General features: G+C 47.8%; 1 protein-coding gene across 4 annotated transcripts in view; it reads left to right on the top strand.

Moving 5' to 3' along the window:
• DNAH9 (dynein axonemal heavy chain 9) overlaps window positions 1–26001 on the top strand; it is a 328292-nt gene that overhangs the window by 173140 nt on the left and 129151 nt on the right. For all 4 annotated transcript variants that reach the window (XM_068264551.1, XM_068264553.1, XM_068264552.1 and 1 more), the window contains 7 exons: window positions 4301–4403; window positions 7530–7769; window positions 11271–11432; window positions 11819–12015; window positions 13730–13892; window positions 21373–21496; window positions 23694–23836. In XM_068264551.1, coding sequence (XP_068120652.1) covers window positions 4301–4403; window positions 7530–7769; window positions 11271–11432; window positions 11819–12015; window positions 13730–13892; window positions 21373–21496; window positions 23694–23836 — 1132 coding nt within the window. The remainder of the gene's footprint in view (window positions 1–4300; window positions 4404–7529; window positions 7770–11270; window positions 11433–11818; window positions 12016–13729; window positions 13893–21372; window positions 21497–23693; window positions 23837–26001) is intronic.

Below are 26001 nucleotides of genomic sequence, written 5' to 3' on the forward strand. Positions count from 1 at the left end.
GTATGGCAGAATTATGCAAAGGGGTGGGTGGTGATGTGAGGATATTTAGCTGCCCCTCCCTTACACTATTATCTGATGCTGTGTGAGAATGGCCCCTGCTGGCCAGGAGGTGGTATGGCAGAATTATGGAGAGGGGTGGTGATGATGTGTGGATATTTAGCGGCCCCTCCCTTACACTATTATCTGATGCTCTGTGAGAGTGGCCCCTGCTGGCCAGGAGGTGGTATGGCAGAATTATGGAGATGGGTGGTGATGATGTGTGGGTATTTAGCTGCCCCTCCCTTACACTATTATCTGATGTTCTGTGAGAGTGGCCCCTGCTGGCCAGGAGGTGGTATGGAGAATTATGGAGATGGGTGGGCGGTGATGTGTGGATATTTAGCGGCCCCTCCCTTACACTATTATCTGATGCTCTGTGAGAGTGGCCCCTGCTGGCCAGGAGGTGGTATGGCAGAATTATGCAAAGGGGTGGGTGGTGATGTGAGGATATTTAGCTGCCCCTCCCTTACACTATTATCTGATGCTGTGTGAGAGTGGCCCCTGCTGGCCAGGAGGTGGTATGGCAGAATTATGCAGAGGGGTGGGCGGTGATGTGTGGATATTTAGCGGCCCCTCCCTTACACTATTATCTGATGCTCTGTGAGAGTGGCCCCTGCTGGCCAGGAGGTGGTATGGCAGAATTATGCAAAGGGGTGGGTGGTGATGTGAGGATATTTAGCTGCCCCTCCCTTACACTATTATCTGATGCTGTGTGAGAATGGCCCCTGCTGGCCAGGAGGTGGTATGGCAGAATTATGGAGAGGGGTGGTGATGATGTGTGGATATTTAGCGGCCCCTCCCTTACACTATTATCTGATGCTCTGTGAGAGTGGCCCCTGCTGGCCAGGAGGTGGTATGGCAGAATTATGGAGATGGGTGGTGATGATGTGTGGGTATTTAGCTGCCCCTCCCTTACACTATTATCTGATGTTCTGTGAGAGTGGCCCCTGCTGGCCAGGAGGTGGTATGGAGAATTATGGAGATGGGTGGGCGGTGATGTGTGGATATTTAGCGGCCCCTCCCTTACACTATTATCTGATGCTCTGTGAGAGTGGCCCCTGCTGGCCAGGAGGTGGTATGGCAGAATTATGCAAAGGGGTGGGTGGTGATGTGAGGATATTTAGCTGCCCCTCCCTTACACTATTATCTGATGCTGTGTGAGAGTGGCTCCTGCTGGCCAGGAGGTGGTATGGCAGAATTATGGAGAGGGGTGGTGATGATGTGTGGATATTTAGCGGCCCCTCCCTTACACTATTATCTGATGCTCTGTGAGAGTGGCCCCTGCTGGCCAGGAGGTGGTATGGAGAGTTATGGAGATGGGTGGGTGGTGATGTGAGGATATTTAGCTGCCCCTCCCTTACATTATTATCTGATGTTTTGTGAGAGCGGCCCCTGCTGGCCAGGAGGTGGTATGGAGAATTATGCAGAGGGGTGGGTGATGCTGTGTGGGTATTTAGCTGCCCCTCCCTTACATTATTATCTGATGCTCTGTGAGAGCGGCCCCTGCTGGCCAGGAGGTGGTATGGCAGAATTAGGCAGAGTGGTGGATGGTGATGTGTGGATATTTAGCTGCCCCTCCCTTACACTATTATCTGATGCTCTGTGAGAGCGGCCCCTGCTGGCCAGGAGGCGGTATGGCAGAATTATGGAGAGGGGTGGACGGTGATGTGTGGGTTTCTAGCTGCCCCTCCCTTACATTATTATCTGATGCTGTGTGAGAGCGGCCCCTGCTGGCCAGGAGGTGGTATGGCAGAATTATGCAGAGGGGTGGACGGTGATGTGTGGGTATTTAGCTGCCCCTCCCTTACACAATTATCTGATGCTCTGTGAGAGCGGCCCCTGCTGGCCAGGAGGTGGTATGGAGAATTATGGAGATGGATGGATGGTGATGTGTGGGTGTTTAGCTGCCCCTCCCTTACACTATTATCTGATGCTCTGTGAGAGCGGCCCCTGCTGGCCAGGAGGTGGTATGGCAGAATTAGGCAGAGTGGTGGATGGTGATGTGTGGATATTTAGCTGCCCCTCCCTTACACTATTATCTGATGCTCTGTGAGAGCGGCCCCTACTGGCCAGGAGGTGGTATGGAGAATTATGGAGATGGATGGATGGTGATGTGTGGGTGTTTAGCTGCCCCTCCCTTACACTATTATCTGATGTTCTGTGAGAGCGCCCTGCTGGCCAGGAGGTGGTATGGAGAATTATGGAGATGGGTGGACGGTGATGTGTGGATATTTAGCTGCCCCTCCCTTACACTATTATCTGATGTTCTGTGAGAGCGCCCTGCTGGCCAGGAGGTGGTATGGAGAATTATGGAGGCGGGTGGACGGTGATGTGTGGATATTTAGCTGCCCCTCCCTTACACTATTATCTGATGCTCTGTGAGAGTGGCCCCTGCTGGCCAGAAGGTGGTATGGCAGAATTATGGCGAGGGGTGGGTGGTGATGTGTGGATATTTAGCTGCCCCTCCCTTACACTATTATCTGATGTTCTGTGAGAGCACCCTGCTGGCCAGGAGATGGTATGGAGAATTATGGAGATGGGTGGTGATGATGTGTGGATATTTAGCTGCCCCTCCCTTACACTATTATCTGATGCTTTGTGAGAGTGGCCCCTGCTGGCCAGGAGGTGGTATGGCAGAATTATGCAGAGGGGTGGACGGTGATGTGTGGATATTTAGCTGCCCCTCCCTTACACTATTATCTGATGTTCTGTGAGAGCGGCCCCTGCTGGCCAGGAGGTGGTATGGCAGAATTATGCAGAGGGGTGGACGGTGATGTGTGGATATTTAGCTGCCCCTCCCTTACACTATTATCTGATGTTCTGTGAGAGCGCCCTGCTGGCCAGGAGGTGGTATGGCAGAATTATGGCGAGGGGTGGGCGGTGATGTGTGGATATTTAGCTGCCCCTCCCTTACTCTATTATCTGATGCTCTGTGAGAGCGGCCCCTGCTGGCCAGGAGGTGGTATGGTAGAATTAAGCAGAGTGGTGGATAGTGATGTATGGATATTTAGCTGCCCCTCCCTTACACTATTATCTGATGTTCTGTGAGAGCGCCCTGCTGGCCAGGAGGTGCTATGGAGAATTATGGAGAGGGGTGGGCGGTGATGTGTGGATATTTACCTGCCCCTCCCTTACACTATTATCTGATGTTCTGTGAGAGCGGCCCCTGCTGGCCAGGAGGTGGTATGGAGAATTATGGAGATGGATGGATGGTGATGTGTGGGTGTTTAGCTGCCCCTCCCTTACACTATTATCTGATGCTGTATGAGAGCGCCCTGCTGGCCAGGAGGTGGTATAGCAAAATTATGGCGAGGGGTGGGTGGTGATGTGTGGGTGTTTAGCTGCCCCTCCCTTACACTATTATCTGATGTTCTGTGAGAGCACCCTGCTGGCCAGGAGGTGGTATGGCAGAATTATGCAGAGGGGTGGACGGTGATGTGTGGGTGTTTAGCTGCCTCTTCCTTACACTATTATCTGATGTTCTGTGAGAGCGGCCCCTGCTGGCCAGGAGGTGGTATGGAGAATTATGGAGAGGGGTGGGCGGTGATGTGTGGATATTTAGCTGCCCCTCCCTTACTCTATTATCTGATGCTCTGTGAGAGCTGTCCCTGCTGGCCAGGAGGTGGTATGGAGAATTATGGAGATGGGTGGTGATGATGTGTGGATATTTAGCTGCCCCTCCCTTACATTATTATCTGAGGCTCTGTGAGAGCGGCCCCTGCTGGTCTGGAGGTGGTATGGATAATTATGGAGAGGGGTGGTGGTGATGTGTGGATATTTAGCTGCCCCTCCCTTACACTATTATCTGATGCTCTGTGAGAGCGGCCCCTGCAGGCCAGGAGGTGGTATGGCAGAATTATGGAGAGGGGTGGATGGTGATGTGTGGATATTTAGCTGCCCCTCCCTTACACTATTATCTGATGCTCTGTGAGAGCGGCCCCTGCTGGCCAGGAGGTGCTATGGAGAATTATGGAGAGGGGTGGGCGGTGATGTGTGGATATTTAGCTGCCCCTCCCTTACTCTATTATCTGATGCTCTGTGAGAACGGCCCCTGCTGGCCTGGAGGTGGTATGGAGAATTATGGAGAGGGGTGGACGGTGATGTGTGGATATTTAACTGCCTCTCCTTTACACTATTATCTGATGCTGTGTGAGAGCGGCCCCTGCTGGCCAGGAGGTGGTATGGCAGAATTATGGAGATGAATGGATGGTGATGTGTGGGTGTTTAGCTGCCCCTCATGTCTTCCCTCATTGATCTGCAGGTATGATCGGAACAAGCTGACCATGAAGGAGATCATGAATGTCCAATATGTCTCTTGTATGAATCCCACCGCTGGCAGCTTCACCATCAACCCCCGACTACAGGTGAGTGTGCGCCCCCTGCTGGAGTGTGACTACAGATGAGTGTGACTACAGGTGAGTGTGCCCCCTGCTGGAGTGTGACTACAGGTGAGTGTGCTCCCCCTGCTGGAGTGTGACTGCAGGTGAGTGTGCCCCCTGCTGGAGTGTGACTACAGGTGAGTGTGCCCCCTGCTGGAGTGTGACTACAGGTGAGTGTGCCCCCTGCTGGAGTGTGACTACAGGTGAGTGTGCCCCCTGCTGGAGTGTGACTACAGGTGAGGGTGTTCCCCCTGCTGGAGTGTGACTACAGGTGAGTGTGCTCCCCCTGCTGGAGTGTGACTACAGGTGAGTGTGTTCCCCCTGCTGGAGTGTGACTACAGGTGAGTGTGCGCCCCCTGCTGGAGTGTAACTACAGGCGAGTGTGTTCCCCCTGCTGGAGTGTGACTACAGGTGAGTGTGCCCCCTGCTGGAGTGTGACTACAGGTGAGTGTGCCCCCTGCTGGAATGTGACTACAGGTGAGTGTGCCCCCTGCTGGAATGTGACTACAGGTGAGTGTTCCCCCTGCTGGAGTGTGACTACAGGTGAGTGTGCGCCCCCTGCTGGAGTGTGACTACAGGTGAGTGTGCCCCCTGCTGGAATGTGACTACAGGTGAGTGTGCTCCTCCTGCTGGAGTGTGACTACATGTGAGTGTGCTCCCCCTGCTTGAATGTGACTACAGGTGAGTGTGCCCCCTGCTGGAGTGTGACTACAGGTGAGTGTGCCCCCTGCTGGAGTGTGACTACAGGTGAGGGTGTTCCCCCTGCTGGAGTGTGACTACAGGTGAGGGTGTTCCCCCTGCTGGAGTGTGACTACAGGTGAGTGTGCTCCCCCTGCTGGAGTGTGACTACAGGTGAGTGTGTTCCCCCTGCTGGAGTGTGACTACAGGTGAGTGTGCGCCCCCTGCTGGAGTGTGACTACAGGCGAGTGTGTTCCCCCTGCTGGAGTGTGACTACAGGTGAGTGTGCCCCCTGCTGGAGTGTGACTACAAGTGAGTGTGTGCCCCCTGCTGGAGTGTGACTACAGGTGAATGTGCTCCCTGCTGGAATGTGACTACAGGTGAGTGTGCGCCCCCTGCTGGAGTGTGACTACAGGTGAATGTGCTCCCTGCTGGAATGTGACTACAGGTGAGTGTGCGCCCCCTGCTGGAGTGTGACTACAGGTGAATGTGCTCCCTGCTGGAATGTGACTACAAGTGAGTGTGTGCCCCCTGCTGGAGTGTGACTACAGGTGAATGTGCTCCCTGCTGGAATGTGACTACAGGTGAGTGTGCGCCCCCTGCTGGAGTGTGACTACAGGTGAATGTGCTCCCTGCTGGAATGTGACTACAAGTGAGTGTGCTCCCCCTGCTGGAATGTGACTACAGGTGAATGTGCTCCCTGCTGGAATGTGACTACACGTGAATGTGCTCCCTGCTGGAGTGTGACTACAGGTGAGTGTGCCCCCTGCTGGAGTGTGACTACAGGTGAGTGTGCGCCCCCTGCTGGAGTGTGACTACAGGTGAGTGTGCTCCCCCTGCTTGAATGTGACTACAGGTGAGTGTGCTCCTCCTGCTGGAATGTGACTACAGGTGAGTGTGCCCCCTGCTGGAGTGTGACTACAGGTGAGTGTGCTCCTCCTGCTGGAGTGTGACTACAGGTGAGTGTGCCCCCTGCTGGAATGTGACTACAGGTGAGTGTGCCCCCTGCTGGAATGTGACTACAGGTGAGTGTGCGCCCCCTGCTGGAGTGTGACTACAGGTGAGTGTGCGCCCCCTGCTGGAGTGTGACTACAAGTGAGTGTGCGCCCCCTGCTGGAGTGTGACTACAGGTGAGTGTGCCCCCTGCTGGAATGTGACTACAGGTGAGTGTGCGCCCCCTGCTGGAGTGTGACTACAGGTGAGTGTTCCCCCTGCTGGAGTGTGACTACAAGTGAGTGTGCCCCCTGCTGGAGTGTGACTACAGGTGAGTGTGCCCCCTGCTGGAATGTGACTACAGGTGAGTGTGCCCCCTGCTGGAGTGTTACTACAGGTGAGTGTGCGCCCCCTGCTGGAATGTGACTACAGGTGAGTGTGCCCCCTGCTGGAATGTGACTACAGGTGAGTGTGCCCCCTGCTGGAGTGTGACTACAGGTGAGTGTGCCCCCTGCTGGAGTGTTACTACAGGTGAGTGTGCGCGCCCTGCTGGAATGTGACTACAGGTGAGTGTGCCCCCTGCTGGAATGTGACTACAGGTGAGTGTGCGCCCCCTGCTGGAGTGTGACTACAAGTGAGTGTGCGCCCTGCTGGAATGTGACTACAGGTGAGTGTGCGCCCCCTGCTGGAGTGTGACTACAGGTGAGTGTGCCCCCTGCTGGAGTGTGACTACAGGTGAGTGTGCGCCCCCTGCTGGAGTGTGACTACAGGTGAGTGTGCGCCCCCTGCTGGAGTGTGACTACAGGTGAGTGTGCCCCCTGCTGGAGTGTGACTACAAGTGAGTGTGTGCCCCCTGCTGGAGTGTGACTACAGGTGAATGTGCTCCCTGCTGGAATGTGACTACAAGTGAGTGTGCTCCCCCTGCTGGAATGTGACTACAGGTGAATGTGCTCCCTGCTGGAATGTGACTACAGGTGAGTGTGCCCCCTGCTGGAATGTGACTGCAAGTGAGTGTGCTCCCTGCTGGAATGTGACTACAGCTGAGTGTGCGCCCCCTGCTGGAGTGTGACTACAGGTGAGTGTGCCCCCTGCTGGAGTGTGACTACAGGTGAGTGTGCCCCCTGCTGGAATGTGACTACAGGTGAGTGTGCCCCCTGCTGGAGTGTGACTACAGGTGAGTGTGTTCCCCCTGCTGGAGTGTGACTACAGGTGAGTGTGCTCCCTGCTGGAGTGTGACTACAGGTGAGTGTGCGCCCCCTGCTGGAGTGTGACTACAAGTGAGTGTGCGCCCCCTGCTGGAAAGTGATTACAGGTAAGTGTGCCCCTTGCTACTCCTGACTACTGGTGTGTGTGCGCCCCCTGCTGGAATGTCCTCTCGCTTGCACGTACTGCACACAATGGCGTAAGATGGCAGCGATGAGCACATAGGAAGAACATGCGTGCGCTGCCACCTTGTGATGGACTTGAGGGATAGTAACTGGAAGCGTTTTCTTCTGACAGAGACATTTCAGCGTATTTGCCCTGTCCTTCCCTGGCATGGACGCCCTGTCTACCATCTACAGCACCATCCTGACCCAACACCTTAAGGTGGGCAACTTTCCAACTCCCCTACAGAAGACCAGTCAGCAGCTCATCAACCTGGCCCTGGCCCTTCATCAGCGAGTGACGACTTCCTTCCTGCCCACTGCCATCAAGTTCCACTACATCTTCAACCTGAGGGACCTCTCCAACATCTTTCAGGTTAGCAGAGCTGGCCGGGTCCTCACTGCTTGTTTGTGACTCCTCCCCTCTTCTCTCTCTCCTCCCCTTCTCCTATCTCTCCTCCCCTTCTTCTCTCTCCTCCTCCTCTCTGTGTCTCCACCCCTTCTCCTATCCCCCCCCCCCTCCCCCTTTGTGTGCTTGTGCCACTTAAGGGAGAGAAACAGTTGTGACGGATTCACCTGTGCTAGATACGCCCATCGTATGAAATCACACACAGAAGGTGTGCTGCGGAGTACCCCTTTAGTTAGCTTGACTTAACAAAAAAATGATTTTTGTCACAGTGCAGACACTTTCTATAGGAAGTAACTGTTTACATTTCTGCTGGGGAAAGAGGCAATAAAACCATCACTTCTCAGAAGCAAATCCTTCACATGTTTGGGGGTTCTACACCAAAGGGAGCCAGCAAAACCAGATCCTTTGCACATTTCTTCCACCCATATCCTGGCAGGGGAAGATGGAATCCTTTGTCCTCTGATTCAACTCTGATATATATGTAATTCCACATTGTGACATCATTTGAGGAATATTTAGGAACAGCAGGGCCACAGGTGGTCGTGGCTCACAGTGAATAATACGCCAAGGTTGATACACCTTTGAAAGGGTAAATGTTTCTTCTAGCTGGTCCACTGCCTATATCAATCCTCTAGACAGGGAAGCTGGTAAACCAGGCATGATTGGTACCCATGATTTCAGCACATTATGACAGAGCATAAAATGTTGGTTATTATATCATTTGCCAAACATCCATATAGTTATGGCATAATCTGAGAAAATGCCCAAACTCCGTTCCCAACGCCCGGGGCTGGTCCCAGCCTGAGGTCAGGTTGCTAGAGCTGGAGGATCATCTCTCCTTACAAGATCTACCCCTAGCAAATAGAGGGTTAAATATGTGAACACAAAGGCTGTCAGGGGTCCTTCCATTGCCAATCCATATACCATCAAGGATTCAGGCTTTTTATGTTGGGACTATCACCTGCAGAACTGTCTATCTTCTGTTTGGACTTAAGGTGCGTACACACATGCGACTATTTAGTTTGAAACGATCGTTCCCCGATCAATTCAAACGACGATCGTTTGAAAAAAAGCAGCCAACGACCATGAAGTCTAACGACGGACGAGCTAGATCGTTCAAAACGAATGATCTAGCTTGGCGGATTTTTCCCAACGACGATCGTTTGCAAAAGTAGTACATCGTTGGAAACGGTCGTTCGTACTGGGCTTGACATGAGCATTTCACTATTTCTCCATGAAACTTCTCATTTTTATGCGCAGGCGCAATAGTTGCTTTTACGTGATGTAACGTTCGTTCTAAAGATCTGATCGTTACATACCTTTTAAAAATAACTTTACTTAGGTCGTTCTTTCTTCAATTAAAAGTTCGTTCGTCGTTCATAACGAACGATCGTTGTCGCATATGTGTACATAGCATAACTACTCCCAAAGGACTCGGTCATTCTGGACTGCTCATACTGTATACAGTTATCATTTATACTTTTATTCACATTACTTTACTATATCAATCTGTTCATTGTTATATAGGTTTTTAACCTTTTCTGTACTCATTTCATGCATTATTTTATTATAAAATAAACGATTATAAATCGTTTGTCTAAGTGCTTGTTCTGAATATCTCTGCAAAGAGTCCCGCTTTTCTGAGAGAACGTTACCAAAACCGTTTTATTCATCATGTTATAATTTGCTATCTCTCGAAAGGTTGTTAAAATAACCCTTTTCCTTACAGGACCAGCTAGGGTTAGGTTGCGTATTCACACGCTAATGCGAATAGGTGGCAGCTACCTTATCTCTATATGAGATTGTACCAATTGTACATACAATCGAAATTGTACTGTGTGTGGACTCGCCAATCAATCCTAAAGGTTACTTTGCCTGCAGTGCTGAATGCCTTCAGAATTCCCTGAGGGTCTGAGGCTGAATGATAAACTGCAGCAAAGGGAACAGGAACTGGAGGGTGACGTCACACAGTGAGTGGATGTGTACCAAGAAGGGAGAGATGTGGTAGGCAGGTAGACACAAAGGACAAAAATGTGGGCAAGTGTGCCACGTAAGGGACAAAAATAGTGGATGAAACAGACATGGACAGGGGCATAACTAGAAATCACTGGGCCCCCCTGCGAAATGGATGGGACCCCCTCCCCCCTCACTTTCTGCACAGGAAACTGAGAAGCAATGTTATTCGATTGGCTAGTGCACGCTTGAATGTGTTTTCCCCATGCAGATAAAAACAGACAGCAGTGAAGCACTGCAGGCATTTTCTCTATCAATTACATCAGCTTCTGTGATAAAATCTGCATGTTTTCACACATTCAGACATATATGGTGTGCAGAAAATGCCTAAAGAAAACCGAGAGACGAGTGTGCTCCCAGCTTCAGCTTATTACACTCACTCTGTCCATCTCAGATGGAGCAGAACTGGCTCTGCAGACTCCTCCAGCATCGCTACAGTACACAGCACAACGGGGAGGAGAGGCTGGGGGCCATGCAGTGTACACAATACACTGCTGCACACTGAATAGGGACTTGATTGTGAGCTCTGAGGACAGTCATTAACATGACTATGTACTCTGTAATGTGCTGCAGACGATGTCAGTTCTATAAAAATACATTATAATAATAATATGGCAGGACATTAGACTATGGTAGGATTAGATTGTGAGCTCCTCTGACGACAGTCAGTGACATGACTATGTACTCTGTAATGTGCTGCAGGAGATGTCAGCGCTATATAAATACATAATAATAATAATATGGTAGGGCATTACACTATGACTATGGTAGGATTAGAGTGTGAGCTCCTCTGGGGACAGTCAGTGTTGACTATGTACTCTGTAATGTGCTGCAGGAGATGACAGTGCTATATAAATACATAATAATAATAATAATATGGCAGGACAGAACACTAGGTCTATGGTAGGATTAGATTGTGATCTCCTCTGAGGACAGTCAGTGACATGACTATGTACTCTGTAATGTGCTGCAGAAGATGTCAGTGCTATATAGATACACAATAATATGGTAGGACATTAGACTATGACTATGGTAGGATCAGAGTGTGAGCTCCTCTGAGGACAGTCAGTGACATGACTATGTACTCTGTAGAGTGCTGCAGAAGATGCCAGTGCTATATAAAGACATAACAATAATACGGTAGGACTTTAGACTTTTACTATGCTATATAAATATAATTTCATCTTTTCATTAAAGTAACTTTACAACATTTTACAATTTGAAAAAATACCCAAAAGTTGGCAAAGTACTGCTCTACCTCCCGTCGTGACAACAGGGCTCCCATCACATGACGCCAGGGCTCATGTAGTTCAGAAAATGGCAGAACCTTTCCCCGTAACAGAAAGTCTGAAGTTGAATTGTCATGTTATGTCTGTGTGCTCCCAGAATCCTCTCTGCCACCTGGCTGTGATTTGTATTGCCCCATAACGGTGGCCAATTATGTTTCCTCCACAGGGCATTCTTTTCTCAACACCAGACTGCCTGAAGTCTCCGCAAGACCTGGTGAAACTCTATCTGCACGAGTCCAATCGCGTCTACCGTGACAAGATGGTGGAGGAGAAAGATTTCGACATGTTTGACAAGATCCAGACAGAGGCAGTGAAGAAATTCTATGATGTAAGTTGTGTCATCACTATGTCAAGTAGCGGCCATGCTAGTCAAGTATCGCGGTCGCAGTACTGCACCGTCGGAAATAATTTACAATGATTACGAGTACCGTAACGGCGCATGCGTGCACTTAACTTACCTCACACTATGTGAGCCCGTAAGTGTTACTGAATCAACCTTATAATCCGTTGTTGGAATCACACTATGGGTGCTGCTACACCACAGACAGATTTAGCAGGTGAAGACATTGGTGCCAGTCTGATTGTTCTCCCGCAAGTCAACACAAGTTGGAGTTGTTAGAGACAATCCCTCGTTGCCATCTTCATTGTTCACTGATATAATGTGTAGAGCCTTGCCATGCCGGTACTTGCTAACTCCAATCTTCCTTCTCTCAGGACATTGATGAGACCCTGGAGCAGGTCAAGACACTCAACATGTTTTGTCATTTTGCCAATGGAGTTGGTGAGCCCAAATATATGCCTGTCCAATCCTGGCAGTCCCTGAACAAGATACTGGTGGAGGCCCTGGATAGCCATAATGAGGTCAACGCTGTGATGAACTTGGTTTTGTTTGAGGACGCCATGTGTCATATGTACGTATGAGCCACTGTGGACAGTCTTGTCCTGTGTTCCTCTTTCATCCCCTCTGTAAGGGCTCAGCTATCTTATCCTGGAGGTGGAGGTAGGTTGGGCAGCTATCTTATCCTGGAGGTGGAGGTAGGTTGGGCAGCTATCTTATCCTAGAGGTGGAGGTAGGTTGGTCAGCTATCTTATCCTGGAGGTGGAGGTAGGTTGGTCAGCTATCTTATCCTAGAAGTGGGTCAGCTATCTTATCCTAGAGGTGGGGGTAGGTTGGTCAGCTATCTTATCCTAGAGGTGGAGGTAGGTTGGTCAGCTATTGTCATGTGGCGAGTAGGGTGGACAAAGCTAGCACTCAGCTGAATGTATCCCCCTGGTGGGATCGCTGGCCGGGAGGGGGCTGCTGTACTCACGTGTGGCACGTCAGACGTGTGCATTGCCAGGCGAGTCATAATTATCAGGATTAGATCCCACATAAATGCTGTGGTCACAAAGACATAGTTTACACATTTGTTTCTGTAGCTGCACAGTTTATCACCCACCTCATTCATATTCAGTTTTATGCACAAGAGGTGGGCGGAGCTTGTGTCAGACACTCTGTGGGTACAGCCTGCTGCAGACTAGTAGTTCATAGGAAGTGTAATAAGACCTCACCTCTGCACAGGAAGTGTAATAAGACCTCACCTCTGCACAGGAAGTGTAATAAGACATCACCACTGCGCAGGAAGTGTAATAAGACCTCACCACTGCGCAGGAAGTGTAATAAGACCTCACCACTGCGCAGGAAGTGTAATAAGACCTCACCACTGCACAGGAAGTGAGCATGGGTAGATGACCAGCTGCAGGCAAGCTCTGCTGTAAACTGGAAAATGCAGGACCAACAGTAATAATTGAAAGTAAATAAACGGCATGTGCTTTCAGCATTTCACGACTATAGTTTGTGTTTAAAGTGAACACTACAATCTTTTTGAATTAGTATTAGTATTTTTTTCGTTCTTATTTGTTACATTTCCTTTTCTTCTAATTAGTACTGGTGTAATGTGTAATTATGGCCACGTGTCACTAGGGGGCAGTGTGAGGCAATAACAGAGGACTTCTGCTTTCAGTTTCTATATCCTCTGCTAGCAGAGAGACATGAAAGCATTCCAAGAATTTACAGCACAAAAAGTTCTGCTGAATGATGTCAAAAGCAGTGCACTTATCTCAAATGAGATAACTCTATTGAAGCTGCTAATGAGTTAAAGGATCATGAAAAAAATGTAAAATACATAAATATAAAATTTAGACGTAAATGCACTAGGCATTACTTTTTTCCTTTGTCACTGTCACAGTAAGCAGTAAAAAGCTGACATATGTAACAGATTTCCTCATGGGGGATTCTCAGTATTACATTTATTCTTTACAAAGTCACTTCCTGAAAACATCTATAAAAAGGATATGGCCAGCCTCACCGCTCATTTTCACACTATTTTGCCAGTTGAACTGAGCGCCATTCAGTAAGTGCTTTTGTAAATAGAGAAATACCTGAGACTCCCCCATGAGAAAATTGGCTAGTCCAGCACTTGTCAGATCTATTGTGTTTTCACTACCTACTGTAAGTGACAGCAAAACAGGAAAAAGGTCATTCATAGTGCATTTTAGTCTGGGCTGGATCTATATTTTTCTTTCTTTAGCAGCAGATAGTCCAGTCAAAGTTTCATGCATCTCTTTTTTTCTCTTTCTATGTAGCTGTCGAATAAACCGTATCCTGGAGTCTCCCCGGGGTAACGCCCTGCTGGTTGGAGTCGGTGGAAGTGGCAAGCAGAGCCTGACCAGACTAGCAGCTTATATCAGCTCCCTGGAGGTTTTTCAGATCACTTTGAGAAAAGGCTACGGCATCCCCGACCTCAAGGTATGAAATCGGAGAGAACACAGGTAGCACTGCCTATGGCAGCCAATCAGACTGTAGCATTCATTGTCTACCTGCCTTGCAATCTAGCTGGCTGTGATGGACCTCACAGGCTCTCTTTCTCTGCTATAAAGTTTGGATAATCCAGCTTCCTTGATATTATTCGATATCGGTTTCTGTGGGGGCATCAGTGAGTTCACACTCAATAATCATAACCAATGGAACCTTAGAGCATTTCAAAAGTCAAGCAACTAAAATATTTCATAGAAAACTTGTCAGAAACTTAACTCCGAGTTCACATTAAACCTTAAATCCTGCAGAATAGGTGGTGGACCAAAGTCAAATTCCAAGACTACTAGAATCTATCAGCTTTCCCCATGGTGAACGCGAAGAGACTAAAACCCATCACCAGATGTATGAAGATCTATTGTGGAGAAGAACCAGATAGCTCCAGGTGGCTCCACTCTCAGACCTACATGTTGGAACCAGCTAGACCCTCACTCCTCCCTCTCTCAAGCGCCTCATGTAGGATATTATGCCCAACCAGCTGTACATGGAGGACTTCTGCCTGGTAGTAACCCAACAGCTAGACCCTCACTCCCTCCTCTATCCCTCAAGCACCTCATGTAGGATATTATGCCCCACCAGCTGTACATGGAGGACTTCTGCCTGGTGGTAACCCAACAGCTAGACCCTCACTCCCTCCTCTCTCCCTCAAGCACCTCATGTAGGATATTATGCCCCACCAGCTGGACATGACGGACTTCTGCCAGGTGGTAACCCAACACTGTGCATCAATTACAAGTCTAATTTCCAATTAGTTAATTTCATTTTTGCTAGGCGTATTAGAGAAACATATTCCAAACAAAAATCCCCTCTGCTCCTTGTACCGGATACAGCCAGTCAGCACAGAAGATCTCTGTAGAGAAAATTGGGGTTCCACTCCTCAACGAGAGAGAATTTCAGCCTCCTGATATCTTTTCCCATCTATCTTATGTCTGAGACATTGAGGACTACACATAGCACGAGGTGGTCAGAGAACTCTACTGCCTCCATTCAGAGGTGAGACTGATCCAGTCTCCTGATACCTCTTCCCATATGTCGTATGTCGGAGACATTCAGGACTACACACAGCATGAGGTGGCCAGAGAACTCTATTGCCTCCATTCAGGGGTGAGAGACAGATAAAGTCCCCTGACCAGGGGCGTTCCAGCCACCAGGCAAGGAGAAACGGTCGCCTGGAGCGCCGGGTGGGGGGAGGGGTGCCACCGCAGGGGGGGGGGGGGGCGTGCCCACCTTGCCCCGCCAGACTGTGCGACCCCTGTTGTGAGCTGGCCGCGATGCCGTGCCAGTTCATCCCCAAAGCTCACCGCTCCAGCCTGCATAGTCTTCCCGGCAGGCAGAGCAGGGGTACGGCAAGATGGCGCCCAAAGCCTTGCACTAAAGACTATTTGTGTCTCCAGTACAGGGCTTCGGGCGCCATCTTCCTGTAGCTCTGCTCTACCTGTCAGTGCGGGACTTTCACAGGCTGGCTGCAGGAAGATTGTCGGGGGAGCTGCGCCCAGGGAGAGGAGTCTTCTGCAGGTGAGTAAATGTTTTTTTTTGTCTTGTTTTTTTTTCTTTTTTCTTAATACAGGTGAAGCATACATTTCTGGTGAACGCTGGCCACGTTAGGCCACATTAGGATAATTTTCTAGTGAAATGCTGGCCACATTACGATTATTTTCTGGTGACCGCTGGCCACATGATGATTATTTTCTGGTGAACGCTGGCCACATTATGATTATTTTCTGGTGAACGCTGGCCACATTACTATTGTTTTCTGGTGAACGCTGGCCACATTATGATTATTTTCTGGTGAACGCTGGCCACATTATGATTATTTTCTGGTGAATGCTTCCCACATAACTATTATTTTCTGGTGAATCATTGCTGCGTTATGGTTATTTTCTGGTGAATCATTGCTGCGTTATGGTTATTTTCTGGTGAAAGATTGCCAAATTACGATTATTTTTAGTGAATCATTGCTGCGTTACGTTGCCGCATTATGATTATTTTATAGTGAAATATTGCCGCATTACGATTATTTTCATCAGGGGGCACCACGCCATCTGTCGTATGTCCGAGACGTTTAGTACCACACATACCACGAGGTGGCCAGAGAACTCTACTGCCTCCATCCAGGGGTGTGATCTCAACCCTAAAGCATTATGGAAGGAGTCCAAATGTACAGATGCTCAGAGTAGGGAGAATAACCACAATGAATCACAGAAATAGTGGCGGCAGGGGCTTTGGACCTCGGGTTGAAATGTGTTTATTTCTGGTGATTCCTTTGGGTTACCGCTCAGTGTGACCTCAGGTTGGTTATAGTTTCTCAGTTCCTGGTCAACCATGATCATATATGAGGCTGAAGTGACGTGCTGGACGTTGTGTTCTGAGTATCTTCTTCTATTCCTGCATCAAACAGAGTCAATAAAGAAATAAGCAGGCAATCATTGAGTGGAGGCTTCTGGGTAATAACTAGCTGCTTCCTGTGTAGTGTCTTGTTTAGGTTTCCCCCAGTCTGACGAGTGATTGCGAAGAACAGTGTGTCCTCGGCTTGCCTCTCCCTGCACAATAATTAAGGTTCCCCGAGTCTTGGAATAGAGATTTCCACATGGCTGCCTCATCGTCTTCGAGGTTATCACGGGCTTCAAACTTTGCTTCTGCTGATGGCTGCGATCATCTTTATCCTCCTCCATCTCGCTGGGCACCATTGCCAGAATGCTTAATTGGAGCCGGGAGAGGGACGTGGGCTGGTATAGAAGAGGAAATCTATCATGTTTTCTCCATGGACTAGCGTATAACTAGGGCCACTGTGGTAATTAGCTGTATACTGGAGGACTGAGGCCTCCTCTGACCTCCTGACTTCTCCCCACACTCGCCATATGCTGCTAGCAGATATCAGTCCCTGTGGAAGATATTCATCATGTCTGGCCTCTCACAGCCCCAGCAGTAACTGGAGGAACCCCGCAGAGTGAGAACCCTTTACGGAAACAAAGCGGGAATAAATACTATAACTGTCCATAAAGTGGGCCTCTGTATCAGGCAGTTCCTTCGTTCGGCTTCTCTGGAGCTGGATCATACCCCACCATGCTGCCAAACTGTACACTATAAATAGGTAGACGGGCCAGTGTCTCTAGGTTAGTCCTCAGCCCCAGAAGTTGCCTTACTGAGCATCAGCTGGAGTGGAGCACATGGGAGGACGTCACAGCTGAGGATCCTTGGATGAGAGTGGACTCTGCTACATGGAGGCAATCAGTCCAGCAGGGTCCCCCCTCCCCAGAGATGGTACATCCCAGATACAGTTATAGTCTGTATAAACCAGTGTAACCCTCATGTGTCCATCACCCCATGTCCATGCTATCTCACACCGCTGCAAGCCTGCAGAGTGACCATCAGAGGTCTCCAAGCAGGAGGCAAGTCTATCTCCTCCAGGGCAACTGGGACCTCAGTGACCCCACACATACCATGAGATGTGTTACTTGGATTAGAATAATTCTCACATAGTCCTCTGCTGCTGGCTGTACATTATCATTACATTATGTGGTAGAGCCTTGGCCACTCTTACTGTAATTAATTATTGGTATGGAAGAAGTCGGGGAAGGCCACACCCAGAGGCGTAGCACCCTGACTGGGCGAGCACAGAGCTGGGAAGTGTGATGGGAGTAATCAGAGTATATTGATACTGAATGGTTCAGCCGTTGTAGGAAGTTTTCTGGATACTCATCCTATTGTAGACAAATCATGATGGGTTGACTGATCACAGCAGGTGTGCATCCCTATTGCTGCAGCACATACTGATTAGCCAAAACTGTATAACAATCTGCCAGATATAGTGCAGGTCTGCCTTATGTGACCTGCTGAGGCCTGGACCTGTTATACACATATAATACACAATCATCCTATAATATAGTGCAGCTCCCCCTGGTGGTCAGGCCTGGACTCCACAAGACCTATGAGGTGCCCTGTGGTATCTGACTATATATATATAATACATATAATACACTATCATCTTCTAATATAGTGCAGCTCCCCCTGGTGGTCAGACCTGGACTCCACAAGACCTGTGAAGGCGTCCTGTTCTATCTGACTATATATCTATAATACATATAATATAGTGCAGCTCCCCCTGGTGGACAGGCCTGGACTCCACAAGATCTGTGAAGGTGTCCTGTGGTATGTGACTATATATCTATAATACATATAATACACAATCATCCTATAATATAGTGCAGCTCCCCCTGATGGTCAGACCTGGACTCCACAAGACCTGTGATGGTGTCCTGTGGTATCTGACTATATATCTATAATACATGTAATACACTATCAGCCTATAATACAGTGCATCTCCCCCTGGTGGTCAGGCCTGGACTCCACAAGACCTGTGAAGGTGTCCTGTTCTATCTGAATCTGACTATATATCTATAATACATATAATATAGTGCAGCTCCCCCTGGTGGACAGGCCTGGACTCCACAAGATCTGTGAAGGTGTCCTGTGGTATGTGACTATATATCTATAATACATATAATACACCATCAGCCTATAATATAGTACAGCTCCCCTGGTGGTCAGGCCTTGACTCCACAAGACATGTGGAGGTGTCCTGTGGTATGTGACTATATATCTATAATACATATAATACACCATCAGCCTATAATATAGTACAGCTCCCCTGGTGGTCAGGCCTGGACTCCACAAGACATGTGGAGGTGTCCTGTGGTATGTGACTATATATATATATATATATATATATATATATATATATATATATATATATATAATACACCATCAGCCTATAATATAGTACAGCTCCCCTGGTGGTCAGGCCTGGACTCCACAAGATCTGTGAGGGTGTCCTGTGGTATCTGGCTATAGACACTGTTGATCACTCCCTGCTACTCCAGTCACTGCAATCTGTGGGTATCCAAGACCGTGCCCTAGCATGGTTTTCCTCCTACCTCTCAAATCGCTCCTTCAAGACCTCCTTCAATGGTTCCTCCTCAACCTCCTTCCCACTTTCAGTTGGGGTCCCCCAAGGCTCTGTTCTTGGTCCCCTGCTGTTCTCCATTTACACCGCCTCCATAGGAAAACTCATCTCCTCTCTGGGTTTCAACTATCACCTATATGCAGATGACACCCAGATTTACCTCCATACCACTGACCTCTCCACCACCACCATGGAGAAGGTATCCTCTGGTCTCTCAGCTATTTCATCGTGGATGTCTGCCAGGTTCCTAAAATTAAACCTGGATAAGACTGAGCTCCTAATCTTCCCGCCCCGTGCAGCTTCACCCCCCACTGACCTCTATGTCACTGTCAATGGCACAATCATTCATCCAACCACACAAGCCCGCTGCCTGGGTGTCACCCTAGACTCGGCCCTCTCCTTCACCTCCCACATCCAAACCGTAGCTAGAGCCTGCTATTTCCACTTACGCAACATCTCCAAGATCCGGCCTTTCCTGACCCCAGACACTACCAAACTCCTTGTCCATGCCCTCATCATCTCCCGCCTGGACTACTGCAACTCCCTCTTGTCAGGCCTTCCTCAAAACCGCATCGCCCCCCTAAAATCCATCATGAACGCAGCAGCCAGACTCATCTACTCCTCCCACCGCTCTGTCTCCACAACTCCCCTACGCAAATCCCTTCATTGGCTTCCAATTCACTTCAGAATCAACTTCAAGATCCTATGTTTGGCATACAAATCCTTACACAAGTCCTGCCCAACCTACATCTCTGACCTGGTCAGCAGATATACACCTGGCCGCCCACTTCGCTCCTCCAACGACCTCCTCTTAACCACCCCACGCATCTCGCACTCCCATGCCAGACTGCAGGACTTCACTAGAGCTGCCCCTATCCTGTGGAACTCTCTCCCGCTGCCCATCAGGCTCGCTCCCACCTTCAACACCTTCAAAAAAGCACTCAAAACTCACTTCTTCAAGGAGGCCTACATCAACTCGACACTACCCTAATCCTTTCTGCCAATAACTTCTTGATGCACCCCCTCCTTTTGTGTCACCAGCCCCTCCCTCTAGATTGTAAGCCTTTGGCAGGGCCCTCTTCCCTTGTGTATCATACTTGACTGTGTGCACTTTACCCAGAATTTGGAACTGGTAATTTTTTACCACTACCATTCCAGTTTATGATCTGGCATTGTACTATTATCTGCATTGTGTTGTGTATCTTATTGCTATTACCTGTATTGTTGTATCTATGGTCCGTTACCTGTATTGTTCTGTCAACCCGGTTATCATTGTCTGTAAGCCTATTTATTGTACAGCGCTGCGTAATATGTTGGCGCTATATAAATCTAATAAATAATAATAAATAATAATATCTATAATACATACAATACGCTATCAGCCTATAATATAGTGCAGCTCCCCCTGGTGGTCAGGCCTGGACTCCACAAGAACTGTGATGGTGTCCTGTTGTATTTGACTATATATATATCTATAATACATATAATAAACTATCAGCCTATAATAGAGTGCAGCTCCCCCTGGTGGTCAGGCTTGGACGCCACAAGACATGTGAAGGTGTCTGGTGGTATCTGACTATATATAATACATATAATACACTATCAGCCTATAATAGAGTGCAGCTCCCCCTGGTGGTCAGGCCTTGGCTCCACAGGACCTGTGAAGGTGCCCTGTGGTATCTGACTATATATCTATAATACACATAATATACTATCAGCCTATAATATAGTGCAGCTCCACCTGGTGGTCAGGCCTGGACTCCACAAGACCTGTGAAGGTGTCCTGTGGACTCTTACTATACATCCATAATACATATAATACACTATAAGCCTATAATATAGTGCAGCTCCCCCTGGTGGTCAGGCCTGCACTCCACAAGAACTGTGAAGGCGTCCTGTGGTATTTGACTATATATAATACACTATCAGCCATAATACACTATCAGCCTATAATATAGTGAAGATCCCCCTGGTGGTCAGACCTGGACTCCACAAGACCTGTGAAGGTGTCATGTGGTATCTGGCTATATATCTATAATACATATAATACACCATCAGCCTATAATCTAGTGCAGCTCCCCCTGGTGGTCAGGTCTTGGCTCTACAGGACCTGTAAAGGTGCCCTGTGGTATCTGGCTATATATCTATAATACATATAATACACCATTAGCCTATAATCTAGTGCAGCTCCCCCTGGTGGTCAGGCCTTGGCTCCGCAGGACCTGTGAAGGTGTCCTGTGGTATCTGACTATATATCTATAATACATATAATACACCATCAGCCTATAATCTAGTGCAGCTCCCCCTGGTGGTCAGGCCTTGGCTCCACAGGACCTGTGAAGGTGTCATGTGGTATCTGACACAGATCCATCCTGCCCTTTAAGTTGTGGGGTGGGTGTGAGCTGTGGCCGTGAGCGTGTTCTCTCATTGGCTCTTGTCTTCTATCCGTAGGCGGACCTGGCTACGCAGTACATCAAGGCGGGTGTGAAGAACGTGGGGACGGTGTTCCTGATGACGGACGCGCAGGTGGCTGATGAGAAGTTCCTGGTTCTGGTCAATGATCTGCTGGCTTCTGGTGAGCATTTCAGGAGCTCCTTATGCTGTATCTTCTCTGCCTGAATCTTGGCTTCAATAAGTCTGATAGGTCAGGAATCATTTGTAGTATTGCTTTCTAACAGAAGCATATGGCCACCTTAACTTTATCCAGGGTGACTTTCATATAACGGTCAATGGGGGTGGTCAGTGATGTGCAAATAATTCACAGTTGATGAAAAGATTTATGCTAATCCTCTGCAAATAATTCAGCTTCAAAATGGAGCAATCAAATGCTGCAATAGCAATAGTAATTTGACTGGTCCATGTTTAAGTGGCATACATTTGTATAAGATTAGCATAAAGATTTTAATCCATTCAGAATTAATTGCATCTCATTAACCATCCCTGCTGGTCAGCCATGCATGAGATGTCAGTCAGGCAGCATGCAACTTTATCCTGGACTTAGTTTGACAAGTCCCTGCTGGAGGGATAAGTATAGGTGACATCAGCAGCACACAGGAAGGAGTTGTATAGAGAGGGGATCGCAGGTCCCAGGACTGAGCCTTGAGGCACACTGACAGTGAAGGGAGTGGGAGAAATTTGGTTATAGTTCTAGTGAAATGTTCTTTTCATCATGGACATAGTTTGACAAGTCCCTGCTGGAGAGATAAGTGTGGGTGACTTCAGCAGCTTATGGGAAGGAGGTATAAAGAGATCACATGTCCAAGGTTAAGTGTGAGTGACATCAGCAGCACATAGCAAGGAGGTGTATAGAGAGGAGATCGCAGGTCCAAAGACTGAACCTTGAGGAGCACTGACAGTGAAAGGAGTGGGAGAAAGTTGGTAATAATTGTAGTGAAATTAGCTTTTTATTGTAGCTGATTGTTAGGATGGGGGCATTGGAAGACGACAGAGGTAATAATAGGTGGACACAGAGGTTCCAGAAGGTATAGTTGGGACATCCATGCACATCTCTCTCCTCACACTTCATTGTCATCACTATGGAGATCATCAGAGGATTCATATTCTTATCTCTACATTCTGTGCAGGGGTACTTACTGTACCTGTTACTGTGATGGAAGCACTGCTAGCTTCCTCTGGTAACTGGTCATGTGACATATACCAAGGCACTGGTCATGTGACACCTGCGGAGGGAGCCTGCTTCACCTTGATCACAGCACAATAGTCTTAATTTAAATGTAGAGTAGAAAGTATTTAAAAAAAAGATCAAACTTAAAAACTGCTGCACCTCAGGGGGAAACAAAGGGGGCAGTAAAGACTGGAGATCAGTGCTGGAGGAGTCACCACACAGGTACATTACCAAGAATGACACCAGAAATATTAGGGAGAAGGGGGGAGTGTATAATTAAAGAGGAACTCCAGTAAAAATAACGCGATGAACAAAAGTGTTTCATTTTTGCAATAATTATGTATAAATGATTTAGTCAGTGTTTGCCCATTGTAAAAGATTTCCTCTCCCTGTCTCCCTTGACATTTTACTGCTGGCAGGTGATGTCAGTGGAAGGAGAAGCTGCTCACTTTTTTGGCATCTGGAAACAGCTGCAAACAGCTGTTATTTCTCACAATGCAACAAGGCTCCCACAGTGTGATGTCAGAACCATGGTACTGACATCACACTGTGGGAGGGGTTTCACCACAATATCAGCCATACAGAGCCCCCTGATGATCCGTTTGTGAAAAGGAATAGATTTCTCATGGGAAAGGGGGTATCAGCTACTGATTGGGATGAAGTTCAATTCACGGTTTCTCTTTAAATGGGAATAAGGGGAATGCTGCCTAAGCTTTTCTTTTTTTTGGGGGGGGGGGGGATGCCTGTTATTTATTTATTTATTTATTTATTATTGGTAGAGGGTAATGCTGCCAATCTAGTTGTATTTTGGGGAAAACGCTGCCAGGTCATGTTTATTTGGGGGAAACGCTGTGAGATTATGTGTATTTTGGAGGAAATGCTGCCATTTTTAGGGAGAAATTGGCAGGAACCCTATTTATTGAAGTCGGCCCTCCACCATGTACTCTGAAATTTGTTTGCCCTCCATACCTATGAAGCTGCACAGCACTGATGGAGGGGGGTTGTAGAGCAGCCAGTCAGATTCCAGCTTACTGAGTAGAGAATGATTTCTGATTGGCCAGTCATTGCTGTAGTCATGTGACCAGCTGGTACGTAGCTTGTGTCCATACACTGTACCGCTCTCACATGTGCTTCCTGATGTGTTCAGGAGAGATCCCGGACCTGTTTCCTGACGATGAGGTGGAGAATATCATCAGCAGTGTGAGGAATGAGGTGAAGAGCCAGGGCCTGCTGGACACCAGAGAGAACTGCTGGAAATTCTTCATAGACAGAGTCCGCCGGCAGCTAAAGGTAAAGTGTCACCACCCATGGGCAACCACCTACTGTATATCCTGGCCACACACTGGTCCATGCCACACGTGTCTGTCACAAGCAGCCTGTAAGACACGTCTACATACACGATAATAATAATATGGTAGGACATTAGACCATCACTATAGTAGGATTAGATTGTGAGCTCCTGTGAGGGAGAGTCTGTTACATGTACTCTGTATAGTGCTGCAGAAGATGTCAGTGCTGTATAAATACATAATAATATAGTAGGACATTAGACTATGACTATGGTAGGATTAGATTGTGAGCTCCTCTGAGGACAGTCAGTGACATGACTATGTACTCTGTAATGTGCTGTAGAAGAGGTCAGTGCTATATAAATACATAATAATATGGTAGGACATTAGACTATGACTATGGTAGGGATTAGATTGTGAGCTCCTCTGAGGACAGTCAGTGACATGACTATGTACTCTGTAATGTGCTGCAGGAGATGTCAGTGCTATATAAATACATAATAATATAGTAGGACATTAGACTATGACTATGGTAGGATTAGAGTGTGAGCTCCTCTGAGGACAGTCAGTGACATGACTATGTACTCTGTAATGTGCTGCAGAAGATGTCAGTGCTATATAAATACATAATAATAATATAGTAGGACATTATACTATGACTATGGTAGGGATTAGATTGTGAGCTCCTCTGAGGACAGTCAGTGACATGACCATGTGCTCTGTAATGTGCTGCAGAAGATGTCAGTGCTATATAAATACATAAAAATATAGTAGGACATTAGACTATGACTGTGGTAGGATTAGATTGTGAGATCCACTGAGGACAGTCAGTGACATGACTATGTACTCTGTAATGTGCTGCAGAAGATGTCAGTGCTATATAAATACATAATAATAATAATATGGTAGGACATTAGACTATGACTATGGTAGGATTAGAGTGTGAGCTCCTCTAAGGACAGCCAGTGACATGACTATGTACTCTGTAAAGTGCTGCAGAAGATGTCAGTGCTATATAAATACATAATAATAATATGGTAGGACATTACACTAGGACTAGGGTAGGATTAGATTGTGAGCTCCTCTGAGGACAGTTAGTGACATGACTATGTACTCTAACGTGCTGCAGAAGATGTCAGTGCTATATAAATACATAATAATAATATGGTAGGACATTAGACTATGACTATGGTAGGATTAGATTGTGAGCTCCTCTGAGGACAGTCAGTGACATGACTATGTACTCTGTAATGTGCTGCAGGAGATGTCAGTGCTATATAAATACATAATAATAATATGGGAGGACATTAGACTATGACTATGGTAGGATTAGAGTGTGAGCTCTTCTGAGGACAGTCAGTGACATGACTATGTACTCTGTAAAGTGCTGCAGCAGATGTTAGCGCTATATAAATACATAATAATAATATGGGAGGACATTAGACTATGACTATGGTAGGATTAGAGTGTGAGCTCCTCTGAGGACAGTCAGTGACATGACTATGTACTCTGTAATGTGCTGCAGCAGATGTTAGCGCTATATAAGTACATGATCATTATCACAAGAAGCTTTAGTATGGGGTTTGCCGGCATTTGGAGTTTTGCATTCATTGCATATCACAGCGGTAGATACTCCTGGGAGACTTGCTGCCAGCACAGGACTTGTCAGCATGGATGTAGCCTGTGATATTCTTGTCTTTGCTGCTTGTTATGTTTGATGTGATGCAGGAGATGTGTGATAATGAGAGATGAGTGAAGTGATGGATGTGACATCACACGTTATGTAGTGGCGGTCTGTCCTCTGAGCAGAGGCATTAGTGCTGCTCTTCTGAGTAGACCCCGCTGAGGGGGTGTCAGACAGATGTGCTCCCCCCCGCTCTGTGTGTATAATGGAGGAAATCAGCGGGCTGCAACAGATGGCCAGGCTGTGTACAAACGTCTGAAACAGAAAAACGATTCAAATATGATTATCCAATCCATACATTCTCAAGAAACACATCTCAGATATGATTACAGGAGCTGCAGCAGTCCAAGATGAGAAAATCAGTGATTAAACATTCACAGGGATAAACCGCCAGTATTACCACTGAATACAGCAGCGTGTCTGTCTGCAGCACATCCGGAGAGTTCCCCACACAGGAGGGGGCGGAGTCCCCTGATTACATC

This window comes from Hyperolius riggenbachi, chromosome 12 (genome assembly GCF_040937935.1).
Source record: "Hyperolius riggenbachi isolate aHypRig1 chromosome 12, aHypRig1.pri, whole genome shotgun sequence".
In the NCBI taxonomy this organism is placed as follows: Eukaryota; Metazoa; Chordata; class Amphibia; order Anura; family Hyperoliidae; genus Hyperolius; species Hyperolius riggenbachi.